The following is a 16,000-nucleotide window of genomic DNA, read 5'->3' as shown; positions in this document are numbered from 1 at the left end:
AGTTAATATTTTAATTTTTAACTACTATTTACAATCATATTTGATAAAATAGATTAAGACTTCGACTGCAATGTTATAAAATAATATATAAAGTCACAGTAAACTTTGTACTGTAATAAATATATCAAATAAATTGAAAGAATAAAACATATTTAAGTGAATTAATCTATTAATCTATCAGTTTATGACGAGTCAAACCAATTTATAAAATTTTTTATTCACAAAAAATAATAATCGAGTTTTACTGACTTATTTTTTTCTCAACTCATGATGATTGACTCTAATTAATTTCAAGTGTTCAACTATGTCCTTAAAAATATGTATTATTTTAATATTAAATATTAATAATACCACTTTTTTCACAAAAATAATATTTAATTAATATTTACAACAATGTAAAAAATATATAAATCTGGGTACAAATATAGTCACTATGACAATACTTAGGATGAATGACAGTCTTCACAAGTAACATATAATAAGATTAAAATGTATATACATTTTAAATTTGAAAACAATGATGAATATAATTAAACTGAAGATATTACCATCTCGAAAAACACATAATATAATTAGAGTTAAAAAGATTGAGCTATGGTTTGTTTTAAGCATGATTGATTAGATGATAAATTAGTTAGTGTGTGGCGACCAAATTTTGTAAAACAAGGAATGAATGATACGAAGGTAATTGACATAATTAGTTGGTGTGACAGTTAATTAAAGGTAAAGTAACAAGTTTTAAGTTGGATGGCATGAAGAGTAGATGAAGGAAAGAAATCATTTTAATATAGATAATGATATTTTGACAACATTCTAACATCATCTACGTGTCATTATGTGATTGATTCAAAATTATTCTACAATCAATAATAATAATCATAAATACCAACATATATCAATAACAGAATAATACGTAAAAATAATACGTAAATAATGTTAAAATATTATAAAAAAATAAATATTGTAAAAATATCATTATCCTTTTAATATATCAAATTTTTTCTACCAAACTCTTGGGATAACTGCTTATCCAACAAAACATTAATAATGCCAAAAATAAAGTTTACCATTAATATATATATATATATATATATATATATATATATATATATATATATATATATATATATATATATATATATAACTTATTTATCAATCAGTTTTTCTTATGATCACAGTTTAAAATTTGATTATTTGAAAACTAAATTCTAACCCAAAAAATCATACTATTTATATAAATATTTAGTACAATATGTTATTTATCTAATATTTCTTTTCCCTCGTTTGGTGTCATCTAATTTTAGTGTTCTGTGTATCGTCTTTTTGAATGAGAATCTTTCTCCGGTCCTTTTTTTACTAATGAATAAGATTATAGTTGTTAAGTTGACTTCATGACTGATTTATTATATTGTTAAAAATATTCATAATAACTATTATATTTAACAGTTTCACATATTTTAAAAGTTAAAATTAATTACAGTTTAAACATTTTTTTTATTTTTTATGTTTTTGAGTGTTATTTCAAAATAAAACCGTAATATATAAGACTTTATAATATTTAAAATATATAGTAATTGATTCTAACAATTTCTTAATAAATTTGTTAATACTTATTATTTTTTTCACTTTCCGATATATCTTTTAAGATAAGACAACAAAGAAATAAAATTAAAATGGAAAATGGAATTATTTAAATTATATGAAAGCCAATGACAATAAAATAACTTTGTTTCTCATACTAATTTCAAATTAAAAATTTAATTTATTATTTGTAATATTATCTTTTCTATTATTATTACTATAAAATTAAAAAAAAAACACTTTTATCATATATATTTTTTAATAAAATATCTACAGAAAATTGTAATATAATAAATTATATAACAAATATAATTGATTATGTAATGACTTTTTTTAACCCTTCCCGTGATTTTTTTCCTCCATTTCTGTGTGGGAACCAAACCACAACATCTTTAGGCGTCTTTTTTTTCGTTCTGACCTGAGCTTTGAATGGATGCAAACAGAATGAAAGAGAATGTGAATCCTAAAGTATATAAATATTTCTTTTACAATTTTAGTCACTTCTATTGCGTTACATTAACTACTTAAAATTATTTTCTATTTACAATTAAACTAACCCAAAGTGGTACATTAAATTTAGATTTAATTAACTTTTAAGTTTATGACAAATTTAAATAAATATTTGAGTTTTAGTCGTTTAGTTTTTTTTTGTTAAATAAGTTATGTGAATATTGTTTTCATCCGTTATTTTTGTTTATTTATCTTTACGTAAGATATAAGAGATTCTATGCTTAATATAAACGATATTATAATTAATGTAACCATTTTTTTTTATCAAACATGTGTGTCATTAATCACGATATAATTTTATATTTAATTATAAAATCTCATATTTTTTAAGTAAATGTACAAGATACCGAAATAAGATCATAGTTATGTCAACTAATTAACGAAAAAAATAATCAAACAATGATAATTTACTTAAAAAAATACACAGATTTTAAATATTTAGTAATTTTTTTTAATGAAAACTCAAATAAAAAACTGAAAACTTAATTAAAGAAATAAATTTACTATGTAAAGCACAAGTGGTATCGTTTTTAAACCCTTAATATAACCGGGTTACCTTATTATTGATTTAGTTAATGTATAAAAAGACACCAATGTATGTTTCACAACCCAAACCAGATTCAATGAGACTATGTTTGGAAGCAGTTTCACACATTATATATCGATTTAGTTAATGAATAACTGTATCTCTTATATTAATGATACGGTTATATTAAATTTCATAATATTATTTTAACTTCATATTTCATTAAAAATATAATACGCGATAATAAAATGATATTTTAAGTAATTATTAACTGATTTATAGAAGAAAATTGATTTATAATATATAATAAAAAAATACATTTAAAAGCCTAATGAAATGTCACGGAATTAAATATTTAAAGATGAATGAGTAAGGTGTGATAATTTTTAATAGCGTGGTCCTATCTGTAGTGTAGTTCTGATCCATAAAAACGGTGTATTTTAGCCTTTGCATGAAAGTCTCAAAGGTACTAAAATTGTAGTTCATATTCAAACCTTGTTCACTAAATTCTATTAAAGATGTGTTTGAAGAGTAGTTAACATTTGTTTAATGAGGAGATTCACTTAAAAAATACAATATTAATGAGATTTGAATCTAATTATATAAGAAAAGACAAATTTTACTGATAAACAAAATATAAATTATGAAATTTGATAGAAAGAAAATGGCTTAAATCAAATTAGGATTCAGAATTCTGACCTTGAAAAAAAGAATATGATATTTATATGAACATTTGGCACAGTTTGAGTAAGTAAAAAATGACTTGTTTCTGACGGAATTTACAAACACAATGAATTTGTAATATGATTGTGTGTGGTCCTCTGCTTTTACCATTTCCCACTTGTTCAATTCATGAGATGACTCCATGAATTGTTTAAAGTGGCATATAGCACATGGGTTGGAAAATCCTTTTATGTGATTATTCATACAAAAGTGGAAAGTTGAATGGTCAAATACTTTTAATGCCTCAACTCCAAATAAAAAAACTTACACTAGAATGGTCAAAAGGAGATAATAAATGTCACCCAAAAACCTTACTTACTGTATCAAAACAGTGACTGCTAGGGAAAAAACTAAATTAAATAGTAAATCCTAAACAAAAGCGATCAATAAATAACAACTTGCATGGTGGCCAGTGGCAGTATAAATAACAATCAAATCGGAAGTATTTGAAAAAAAAAATGTATAAATGTTTTGAAGAATAGTAGTCTGTATTAAGATATCATTTGTTTTGAAATAAATCATGTTTTAATAACATTTTAACACTGTACACATGTGATTTTCTTGCTGGTTTATTTGTTATCACGTTCATAAACTCTAAATCCAATAAAAAAATGACATCTATATTATGTCAAAATGTTATTAAAACATCTGTATTAAGGTATTATTTGTTTTGAAATAAATCATTTTTGTTTTTTATGATATCTTTTAATCTTAGTTCAAAACTTACAACTAGGTTAAAAACCAGTGTTGGAAAAGTTCAAACAAGCTTTGAACAGAGAACTCCGAGCTTTCCATTACAATTCTGTATTGGTCTTTGTAGCGTATAATTTGAATCTTCCAATCCTATTTTTAGGGTCTTGTTATTTCAAGAACTAGATAAACGATTGATGAAAGAAATTTAAGACATGTTCAAATATTAAGAGTTTGCAGTATCTTAATCAAAAATGAATTGTTTATTATTCATGTTAAAACAATCAACAAGCACAACACAACCTCCATAAATCTTGTTCAAAACACACTTTGAACCATAATTCAACAAGGCCCATAATCGATATAATAAAAGGTATTGCTTCCTCCACCCCCATAAATACTAACTGCCCCCATTTTGCACTCCACAAATACATTAAAATATCCTTCATATCTGTACCACGCCACCCACTGCCACCACAGAAAAAATAAAAGTTTCGGAAAGCTCATTCCAGGGTATATTTCTGAAAAGTTATTTCTGAAAAAAATCATTCTAAAAAACTTATCACAGAAAGTATTATATTCATTCTGAAAAGTTTATTCCAGAAATCCTATTACATTCCCTTAATATTTCTATTATTAATTTTCTTGCAGATAACTACTGTTTCAGAATGAGGTGAAGTTAGCATTAGATATTGACCAAAATATGGTTTTTTTATCTATAGATCTGTAGATAAGGATTAGATAGATAGTTGGATACTATTCTACACCACAGTTCAGCCAAAAACCAGTATGCAGAAACGACTCAAAGTTTTGACGTCAAATTAAAAAGGTGTAATCAACTAGCCACATAATTGGATCTGTCTTAAACATATGATCCCAAAAGGAACAGCAAAAAGAAAATAAAAATAAGCCGTTTTACTAACTATGAATCCCCAAAATCCAAAACAAAACCTGATCTTCATCAACACCAGCCAGAATCACACATCTTGCACACTCAAACCTGCAAAGGTAAATCATATACATATAAAATCAACACTTAAACAAAGCACTTCATCCAAAATTAAGAAAAAAAACAAGACCCATATACATGTAAAATCAACACTTAAACAAAGCACTTCATCCAAAATTAAGAAAAAAAACAAGACCCAGTGGCGATTTGCAATGCAACTTGTTTCATTTTCTTGGCCATAATACAATTTTATACCGTAGTTTTCCCACTTGAAGAACCACTCCAATTAAAGCCAAAACAGAAATATACCTTTTACCTACTTCTCCTACCTAAAGTTTCCATATACACATACTAACATGCAGCACTATAGAAGCATAAAAAATATCAGCAGAAATAGTTGAGTAACGAACCTGGAGGAAGTGATTGCTTCAACTTATCAGCCTTCTCAGAGTCAAACACACAGAGGGTGTACAGGTACTTGGAGCAGCGAACCTTGAACTTTACCACATCTTTGCTCCTCTTGATTTTCACAGAGCGTGCATCCTTCCTCCTCGCAGTGAGGAGGAAGTCTTTAATCTCATGAATCTGCTTCGGCTGCACAAAACACCAAGCACCACACGTCAGCATCAACTACCAAAATACAATAGAAAACCATAGAGGCAATAACCGAACAATGATAGTAAAATCCACAATACTTTGAAAAAACATCACAATTAAACAAAACAATAACAAGGCTTTATACAACTATTTTAGTCATCTACATGGATCACATTGTCATCTGACTCAATTAAAGACTCAAGCTTCTGAGATGTGTATTATTTACAATGGAGATGCAATCCAAATCAAACAGTTTACAAATTAAAGGACATCTCTAATTGTTCTAATCTCTGCTGCTGAAAGAATTACACAAGCAAAATGGCTTTACCTGTACTGTAAAAAATTGTTTCAGCTACATAATCAAAATTTTACATATATACTAGAGTTTGTACTATACTAAATCCAAGATGGGCGTTGGCTGATCGTTAATAAGAAATTGAAAGAGGAGAATGTAAAAGCCTCTGTTTTTACTTCGTAAAATGCAAATCGATCACAGAGAGGATACTGCACAATGCTGGAAGAATTGGAGAAGCTAATCAGAATAGAAAATAATTACCATAATGAAATTCGCTGCGATTTCCTCCTCGAAGCCTCGATCTTGGCCCGTCGACTTTGCTCTCGCACTAGAGCTTCAGGATCCACCCCTTTAGGGTTTATAAATCAAACCCTAGGTTAAAATTTTCCATACCTATTTCCCCAGAAGCATTGATTAAATGACACTCGTATCCTTCACTAAAATGAGCCTCACGGATTAGCCCAAAAGTATATGGCCCGTTTAACTGTTGTTAATGGATTCTAAATTGTGGCCCAAATAGTTATTTCGGACCTATTTATAAAATAAAATCAATTATCCTACCACTAATCATACTAAGTATTTATTTAATCCTGTAGATTTGTAGTTATTTAATAACATAAGATGCTATTATTTTAATGTAATTATTTTATGCTAAGTTTTTTATAAACGTAACATTTTTATAAATAATTTTATATTATAATTTACAGTTTAAAGGTAAAATGTTTATAAATAATTTTACAGTTTAAAGTCAAGACTATTAATTTTAAAACCGATAATAAATATTATAATCTTACTTTTTAGCCCCCAAAATATCTACACATGGACTTAATGTTTATAGAGTGATCTTACATTAAAGTAGACCTTAAAATTTGGCTAGAAATGTGTTGATTATTTTCAATTAACAAAAAAAGTGACCTCATTTGACTTTTATTATTTCACCAAGCAATTTGTCCAATAAATCGGAAGCCACTCACTTTTTGTTTGTGATTAATTATTTTTTTGTAAAAAAAAATTATGTATAAATATTAAAGTGTTGATAGAAAATAATAATTTTCCATGCACTGGCCCATGAAAGTCGATTAGTCAAAGTAAAAGGTGTGTCAAAATTTAGCAATCGCATGTTTGTGATAAGATTAATTTAGGCTTTCCTTATTGTATACAATGAATGATACATATCTCTAACTATGCAAAACTTTTTTTAAGCTTTTTTTTAGTACACGCACTTCGGCAAGAGAAAGTTTTGAATTGTTGTTAAAGTTCTGTCGGTGAGAAAAACAATTTTTTAATATAATAAAAATAGTTTGAACAGCAAATTTATGTATATCTTTTCACATTTATCTAGATTAAAGAAAAACTCAAATTTTATTTAGTCTAATTTTGTTTTGCTAAATCAATAATAAATTATAAAATTTATAATATGAATACGTAGATAAAATACTTTTGACTAATGTTGAAGACATGATATGTAAATGTATGAGTAGATATTTATTAGTAATTTGATATGATGTAATTAACATGAAAAATTCTTGTAAATTAAAATATTATAATAATTAAATGTAAAAACTAATAAGTCTAGAAAACTCACATAAGAATAAGTTTATAGGGTTAAAACGAGGATGGGATAATTTATGGATTATTCTATATAAATATGTCAAAGATTAAAATAGATAGAGTTGTTTTAGGTTCAACTAAAGTAGGTTATTGATGTTAGACATAAGCCAATTTGTATTTAGGTTAAGTTGATGTTGATAAGGTCACATAATCTTGAGTATACATTGGATAAAGTCTAAGTTAAGTCTTAAAAAAAATCAAGTAAAGTCAACTATAGAAAGAAAGGTAAGTCAAGTCAAATTCACATAGGATCGAATTGAGTTGAACACAACTTGAATCGAGTTGAGTATCCACTCGAGCCTAATCAAGTAAAGTTGGACTAATGTCAAGTCCACCTCAGGTTCAATTGAATCAGACACATTTCAAGCAGAGTTGATTTGGGCCTACCTCAGGTTAAGATTGGGTCTCTATCATGTCAAGTTGATTCAAGTTAGGTCCACATATAACAGAGTTGTGTTAGACCCACATTGTGTTGTGTAGAGTCATATTTTCATTAGGTCAAGTTAAGTGAGGCTCACTTTAAGGAAGTTAAGTCGAGTTTAACTTAGGTTGAGTCGAGTTGGACTCACCATGAACTAAGTTGAGTCTGACTCATCTCGACCATAGTCAAATTAGACCCATGTCGAATTGAGTAGAGTTGTGTTCCTATTAGGTTGAGTAGAGTGTACCTACATAAGAATGAGTTAATTTGACCCACTTCGGACGGAGTTGAGTCAAACCTACATTTGGTTGAGTTGAAGCCACTTTTAGCATAATTCCACATTAGGTTGAATTGAAATCAGGTTGATAGGACCCAAGTTGAGTCAAAGTTAAGTTGGACTAAACCCAAATTAAGTTGAGCCAATCCATTAAGATAATTGAATTGGATCTTAAATTTGTATTAAATTGCAAATAATAAAAATTAAATAATTAATGTAAAATATTTTAAAATCAATTTATAATTTAAAATATTTATAAAAGTTAATTAATGTTTTGGAATGAGACGAAATCCACTTTTTAACTCTTATACAAAAACAATTTAAATCAAGGCTTTGGAATCGATGCTAAAATTCTTTCAACACACTTAATTGATGGATTAATAAAAAGGAAGACTTAATCAAGAATATGTTAGGATGGACCATGAATCATAATATATGGCAAACGAGTGTCTGAAACGGAGCATGAGTAGTAGTAATCAAGTTTGGAAAAAGGGAATAAAGAGGGTTATATATGCAGCGACATATTTACTATTTCCTTTTCCCTGGATGATCTGCATATTCCTTTGATGTATACTGTTTGAACAGTGGATGTAAGTGTTTAGGGTTGTTTTTGTAACAGAGCATTCGATCCGAGGAAGCAAGGAATATATAATAGGGTTGCAATTGGTGAGAAGAATGGAAAAGAAGGTTATGTTGGTTGTCATGCATGTAGTGTATTTATGCAGAGTTTGCATTGTTGTGCATGTATATATGCATGAGTACGAGAGAGAGAAACCAAGAATGAATGTTATTGTGAGGGTGTGATAAGCAAGTAACGTATAAAAGAGTACTAATAGTACCAACAAGTCCAATCTAAATCCAAAAAGTTGCTTGCCACTACTGAATGTTGGGCTATAGAAACTAAAAAGCAGGTATGGCAAGTGCTCAGTGATTAAAGCAAATATGCTATTCAAATCAAATCACCCTCTCATGGGTCCCCTCTTTTTCTTTTTCATTCTACCTCCCATTTCTAAACACCCTTTTATCATCAAATCATTATTATATTTCTATAATCTCTCAACTTTCTCTTAAATCTTCTTGCTTTTTCTGCATGAGAGTGGGCCATGGAGAAAAAGAAGAAAATGTAGAGAGCTTCATAACTTTTGAAAATTATGGCACATGTACGATTCCTTGTTTCCCACTTAACTCATGCATTTCTCTCTTTTCACCAACTTGCTTCTTTAAACCTAAAGCCTCAACAAGGATACATTCATCATTTTATCTTCTCATGGAATCTATATGTCTACTATCATATGCTATTGACTTTAAATTTAATTCACCTTTATAAAAAAATTAAGATATTTTAATTGTATAAAGCATTAAAAATATGGGTTGAAAAGTTATGTAAGGAGTAGAAATGACTAACATATCAGAAAAAAAAAAATTAAGATTTTTGTTGAAATTGGTATATTATATTCATCATTAGTGATGGTCGGAACCTAACTTTAAATTTTGCATTAAAAATAATATTATATCTCTTAATACATAACTCATTTTATCAGGTCCTTCTTCAAATCATTTTAAAGCCTTTAGAATAATAATATTATTAAGTGATGAGTCATATTTAGATTAATGATATATTTTCATAATTTTAAAGGTTGAAATCATTTGTAATTATACTTATGGACATATTAAATAACTTATAATGATATAAGTGTGAAATTATTCGATGAGATTATAATGATTCGTTTAAAAAATGGAAACCGTGTTAGGGATTTGTTTGATTTTTAACCTTTTTTTTAAATTCCCCTAAAACTTGAGTTGGTAAACTAAATTATAATATAGAGAAAAATTATTGCACTTAAAAAAAATTTCGTCCAAGGTAATTCCATCGGAGAAGAAAATGTAAGTACTATTTTTGCTCAGGACAAAAAAAATCAAGTTTTATCTTAATTAATAATTAATATTAATATAATTAATAAAGATCAAAATTAATTAATTGTAAAACAATAATAACAAAAGTTAATTATGTCCTTTACCTGAACTAATTGTCTTAATTAAGTTTGACTTTTCAAAAATGTAATTGCATGGATTACTTTGTCAAATTGATCCTATCTAATTTGACATGTTGACCAGTTACTGAACGTGATGTTTTGGTATATATTAATGGTCTTAAGTGAAAAGTAATAATGCAAATTCTCATATATAAGACATTTGTAAAGTGTAATAGGACCCTTTCAATAATTTTATAGTTTTTTTTTAAATTATGTCTAATTTAGATTTTACAAAATTAAAATTCTCAATAAATATCCATTTCTCAAGAATGATTTTGGTTCAATTTTTCCATAACGTAAGTTTTTATAAGAGGTAGTATATAACTTTTTTGAGTTAAAATAAAAGTATACTCTAAAACGTATTATATTATTTTTACCAAAGTATTTAATACGATAAAGAGTTTAAAATTTTGAATAATAATGCATATTACTTTATACTTTTTAGAAAAATCATATAAACATTTACAAAAGTTTACCAACCAATTAGCAATTTCAAAGAATCACATATTCTTAAGATTCCTAATTCCCATATGAAAATTTTAAGTAGCAGACATTCTTTTAATATTTATGCATTAAAAATAAAATAAAAATGTTTTTTTTTTCAAAAAAATAGTCATTGTTTTTTTGTATTTTGTTCCTTTTCATCATTTCTACTTTATAATATACTAGTATGTGTAAGTTAAAGATTCCACATACATATAAGAGAAGTAACTTTTATGACAAAAGATCGTGTGTAGGCAAGATTACATATATAATCTATTACACATGTTGATATCATCATATTTTTATCATCTTAATTAACAAGAAATAAAATTAAATGATGGAAAATAGGTCTAGAAATAGTTTTCTTAATAAAATATTTGTCTCATGAGAATTAAATTATTATATAATACTAATTAACTTTATAGAAATTATATAATAATAAATGTATTATATTTTCATTACGATGTATCAATTTCTCTGGAGTTTTCTTGTAGAATGATACATCATAGTTAATTTTTGTGAGATAAAAGTTACATAATATACAAGTAATTAATCTATAAGCTTAATAAATGATTTTTTTTAAGTTTTAATAAGAAGAAATGCAAAGAAATAAGAGTTTTCATTTACTCATTAAACGGTGTATTACTTGAAAATGGAAATAAAAACCGAGTCTATTTTGGATACAAAGATAAAAAGATTTGTAAACTCTCTACTATTTTTTCTTTATATTTTAATGTAAATAGAAAAATAATTTTAATTTGTACCCATATTAACAAAACTTGTTGGGAAATAAAATTTAAATAATTTACAAAAGGATATAAAATTTGCATAAGTTAAAATTAACTTATTTATAAAGATATAGAATTTCAAATATAGTTTATTTAAATAGTATCTAAATTAATTTTAATGTATAGATAAACTTGGTTTTTTTCCTAAATAGTTTTTCCAAACAAACCTTTTGCTAAGTTATACTGATTTCAAGGTTAACTACATCAACACTTTGGTTGAAAATTATACATTCCCTATTTTGCCATTAAAAAATTGTGCAGATCCACTAAAAATAGGAAACATATGTTAATTTTTGTAAGCCATATATAGTATCTATAATATGAGTGTGAAACTGAAAAGAAATTGATGTGGTTATGGCATTATATGTGACTTTAGAATATGTATATATACTAAATAAGCTACATATGGATTTTCCATTAGTATTATTGTACTTATAGATATGAACACCAATAAGTTCCATGGACAGAATCTCTGAAGAACATTCATTTTTCTTTCTCTCTGTATATTGAATTTGAGAAAAATAATTTGTGCAGAGAGCATTATTGAGATATATCTGACATGGCGTAGCAGTGGACACTGAAAGAAAAAGGAGAAGGAATAAGCATGGCATGGCATAGAATTCATAAAAAGAGCACAAAGTTCAAACACCTTCAAACAAGAACAACCAAGCAATGAATTCAACTTCATTCTAGCAAAAGTGTAAAGTCTAACAACACAAACTCCCAAGCAAAAAAGCTTCCCCTTTTCGACACCAGAAAGATTACAAAGCATGCAAGAATCACAAGACAAAGTTAAAAGAAAAATCCATTGCTATAAACTCCACTTCCTATTGCTATATATCCTCAGAAATCATGCATCTTATTTTCCACTGTCTTTCTCTTCAATCCCTTGCTTTTTAACCAGCTTTTCTCTACCTAGCTACGTTCATAGCTATATATAGTAATGCTTACAAAACACAGATATATATGTATATATAATAATCATAGATAGATACAGTGAGATACATTCATTCATTCATATGATATGATATGATATGATATTCTAGGGTTTCCATGCTGAAGCCCAGACCACTGGTTCCTCCTTCCATGTCAAGTAAATCCCTGAGAGATGATCATCACCCTGAGACACTACAAGTGACCAACCTGGTTGGTATCTCTTCAGCAATGCTTTAACATCATCGACCACATCATCGCTGAAACCAACCGGCGAAAATGCATTCCTCAGCCTCTCACACCACTGTGTTCCTCTCTCCCTCCTCTCACAACAGTCAAACTCTTCTCCCTCGTCTTCTATGTCATCACCACCACCACCACCACAGCATGCCAAAACCCTAACTATGCTTCTCGAACACTCCCTCTCCAACATCAACCTCTCGTTGCTGGTCGGGGGAAAACTCTCCTCCAGCATCTCGAAGTAGAGAGAGTAGAACTTCAGACACTCCTCGAAGCACTTCACGAAATCCTCCCTGGAGCTACAAAAATCGGCTTCTTCTTCCACAACGGTCACCACTTTAGGACCGAGAGACTTGAAAACGCGAATCAAGTTTTCCCTCTCTTCAACCTCCACTCTTCTCAACGCCCCGACGCAGTTCACGGCGATGGCTTCGCCCTCCTGAACGCCCAGGCCTTCTTTTGTGAGATCCCTCAGGCCACTGATCACGTTGAATTCAAAGGGCACGCCCATAAGCCTCGCGAACTTCTCCATCCGTTGACCAACCTCCTTCATCACCGACCCCGCAAGCGCCACCACGGTGAGTTTCAGGTGCGGCGTTTCGTCGTTTCGCGTGGCCAAAGCCTCCAACAAAGTAGGCCACTGCGTGCAAAGCGTGTTGCTGAGATCGATGATGTGGAGTTTGGGCTCTCCCTCCAAGGCCTCCAAGATGGCCCCGTTGGAGGCCACGTGTCCGAACGTGGTCCAAGGGCTCACCTCTTGAAACTTGAGAATCAACCTCCTCGCGGAATCGAACGAGTGGTTCTTCTCCGCCACGGAGGAGAGCGTCTTGTAGCATCTCTCGCCGGACTCGGTGGCTCTGCAGAACAAGGCTTGCAAGAAGTAAGACGCGAGCTTTTGATCGCAGTCACCGTAGGGCGAAGCAAGCTCGTTAAGCATCCACAAAAGATGGTGCGTTTTCGTCGAGTCTCTCTCTGATATTGCTTTTGCACACTCTCTCAGAAGCTTAGGTGCCCATTTGCCATCTTCATTCGGCTCACTGGAGTCCGAAGAACGACTTGTGGATGTGTGGCTCTGGTTGCTCCGATGCATGTTGTTGTTATCTAACGCTGCAGCTTCATCAACAATGTTGTTGCTATGGTGGTGGTGGTGGTGGTTGTTGTGGTGGTGGTGGCTGTCGGAGCGTGGTGATGGCTTCTTTGGAGTTGTAGTGTAAGGACTTAAGTGCATATTGATGTGTAACTTTTCTGGGAAAGAATCGATTGTGGACAACAATGGACTACTCCTTCAAGTTGTTTGATTATTGAAAGGCCCTTTGAACTGAAAAGGTCGAAGAGAAGCTAATTCCAATCTCTTTTGTGTTCAAATGGCCAACACAAAACCGTGATTTGGAAATTATATACAGGGTCCTTGTCACAACTTCCTCATCTATTTTAATCACTTTCCTTCTCTATATATAAATAACTCATATACTTAGTATATATGTTCTTCAAGTACAAGGACTATGTGGTTGTTACCTGGGTCAGAGGATTTTTCTATCTACATATTCTTTGGAAAATAATTTCAATAATACATGTGGCACCTGTTTTTTTCTTTTTTGACTTTCAGCAGCTGTCATTATTTTTACGATGTGGTTAAATATATATCTTCTTATATTTAATCCCCATTATTATATTTGATATTAATTTTATTTTAGCTTAATATTTTTTTATTTGTTCTTTTTTCTTGTTATTAGATGTTTTTAGGTTTTCTATTAAATAATGATGATGTTAATTACAAAGATTGATGCTTGAATAATTGAGAAATTTTTTAGAGAACATGAAATATTTATAAGGAAAAAACATTTTAAGCCCTTTAGTTTGATTGAAAATAAACTTATTTTATTTTAAGTTTTTATATAATATGTGGCAGTTTAATTGACCGTTTGAAAAAGTGCCTATTTTTGTTATTTTATTTAGGCATTTTTTTTATGAATCTAAAGTAAGAAAATTACATACATTTCTAAAACAAGGAGATATTAATTAAGTATAACTATATGAAGTCACCAAACATTATAGAATACTTATCTTAAATCTTCTTTGAACAAAATTAAGGAAAGAAGCTTAAGATTGAAACTAATGAATCATCGATTATATGAAAAAATTAAAATACAGTGAGTATATTTATAATTTTAATTATATATGTTAATTCCATTTGTTTGATGGGTGAAGTCATAAACGATCACCATAGTTTTGTATTGTAGAGTTGTGCAGATAATGTTAAAATCATTTTGCAGATTAGAAAGGAAAAACAAAACAGAAATTATCTGTGAGTGACAATACTGACATAGCTTGCTGCTATTGATCGCTATTAATTCCACCTGATGATAATTAATTCTACTGATTAAATGAGTTGAGTATATCTATTAATGGAGACAGCATGAGAGAAATTAACTTAAGGCAATAATAAAAGAAATGTATTAAAATAATCACAAATCTACAAGCAATTTGCATAAATTAATGAAATATATAGTAATATATATATTGTGTGACATGCATAGGAATTAATTCATATAAGGAAGATCTACTTGGCAGAAGAAAGGAACCCATCAATTCATTGTGATGGTATAATGTGTACTTTAATCCCACAAGTTGCTTTGGAAGGGATAGAACATAAATTCCAACATATAAAATATGTGGGTTAGGAATCCTCAATCACTCGATAAGGCAATCAGATCATTCTAAAAGAAAAATAACAAACAACATATTTCTTTACTGAATGCAAACAAATACATGATGATAAAGGATATAGATAAATACTACATAACATTTTATTATGCTACTTCATGTTGTTAGATATTTTAAACTCTGTTGACTTCGTATTAATCTCTTTTTTAAGAAAAACTATTAAGTTTTCTTTTCAATTTTTTCCCACAAGCATGAGTACATATATGTTCTTATATATATGTATTGTCAATTGCTTACTAATTAACAAAATTATGCATAAGAAGATGATGATAACGACAGAGATGCCTGATGATGACCTTCCTCCTGCTTTGATTTGAATCTTGAGGGTATATGTCACCTTGTAAAGTTCAGGTTTAGGAAATTAAATTATTGCATGCATAAAAAATTAGTCAAGAAAATATGCTTCCAATTCATGTATGTTGTCATCCATGATCAATGCTTCCGATTAAGGCATGTTGTCATCTTTTGATCCTCTTAATTCTACTGGCTAGAACACCAAATAAGTTATCTCTGCATAATTTTTTCTGCATAACCTTTTACTAAATATCAAAATCCAAAAGACAGACAAGAGGGCATGTGTTGTTTCTTTATGTACTGAACTTAGATACTTTTCAAAAGC

The 16,000-nt window shown here is 29.1% G+C and overlaps 2 protein-coding genes across 2 annotated transcripts; both read right to left on the bottom strand.

Annotated features, from left to right (window-relative positions):
• Positions 1–4,722: 4,722 nt before the first annotated feature.
• Positions 4,723–6,293, bottom strand: LOC108333322 (60S ribosomal protein L38). The gene is made up of 3 exons (XM_017568731.2): positions 6,133–6,293; positions 5,390–5,573; positions 4,723–5,030 (listed from the first exon to the last, which is right to left on the bottom strand). The coding sequence occupies exons 1-3, from the start codon at positions 6,133–6,135 to the stop codon at positions 5,008–5,010; spliced, it is 210 nt and encodes a 69-aa protein (XP_017424220.1). The 5' UTR covers positions 6,136–6,293; the 3' UTR covers positions 4,723–5,007.
• Positions 6,294–12,134: 5,841 nt separating this feature from the next.
• On the bottom strand, positions 12,135–14,068 carry LOC108333468 (protein SHORT-ROOT). The gene has a single exon (XM_017568922.2). The coding sequence runs from the start codon at positions 13,883–13,885 to the stop codon at positions 12,527–12,529; it is 1,359 nt and encodes a 452-aa protein (XP_017424411.1). The 5' UTR covers positions 13,886–14,068; the 3' UTR covers positions 12,135–12,526.
• Between the last annotated feature and the right edge of the window lie 1,932 nt (positions 14,069–16,000).

The sequence above is a fragment of the Vigna angularis genome, chromosome 11 (assembly GCF_016808095.1).
Source record: "Vigna angularis cultivar LongXiaoDou No.4 chromosome 11, ASM1680809v1, whole genome shotgun sequence".
Taxonomy (NCBI): Eukaryota; Viridiplantae; Streptophyta; class Magnoliopsida; order Fabales; family Fabaceae; genus Vigna; species Vigna angularis.
Note: the sequence above shows the minus strand (reverse complement) of the source record. Positions and strands in the feature narration are given on the sequence as shown.

What these genes read in the sequence shown, in the direction of transcription:
- LOC108333322 (XM_017568731.2), bottom strand. An exon ending in GAAGCAATCACTTCCTCCAG is followed by an intron (nt 5,031 to 5,389) that starts GTTCGTTACTCA and finishes TTACCTTTGCAG; the next exon opens with GTTTGAGTGTGCAAGATGTG.
- LOC108333468 (XM_017568922.2), bottom strand. Translation starts at nt 13,885, where the DNA reads ATGCACTTAAGTCCTTACACTACAACTCCAAAGAAGCCATCACCACGC.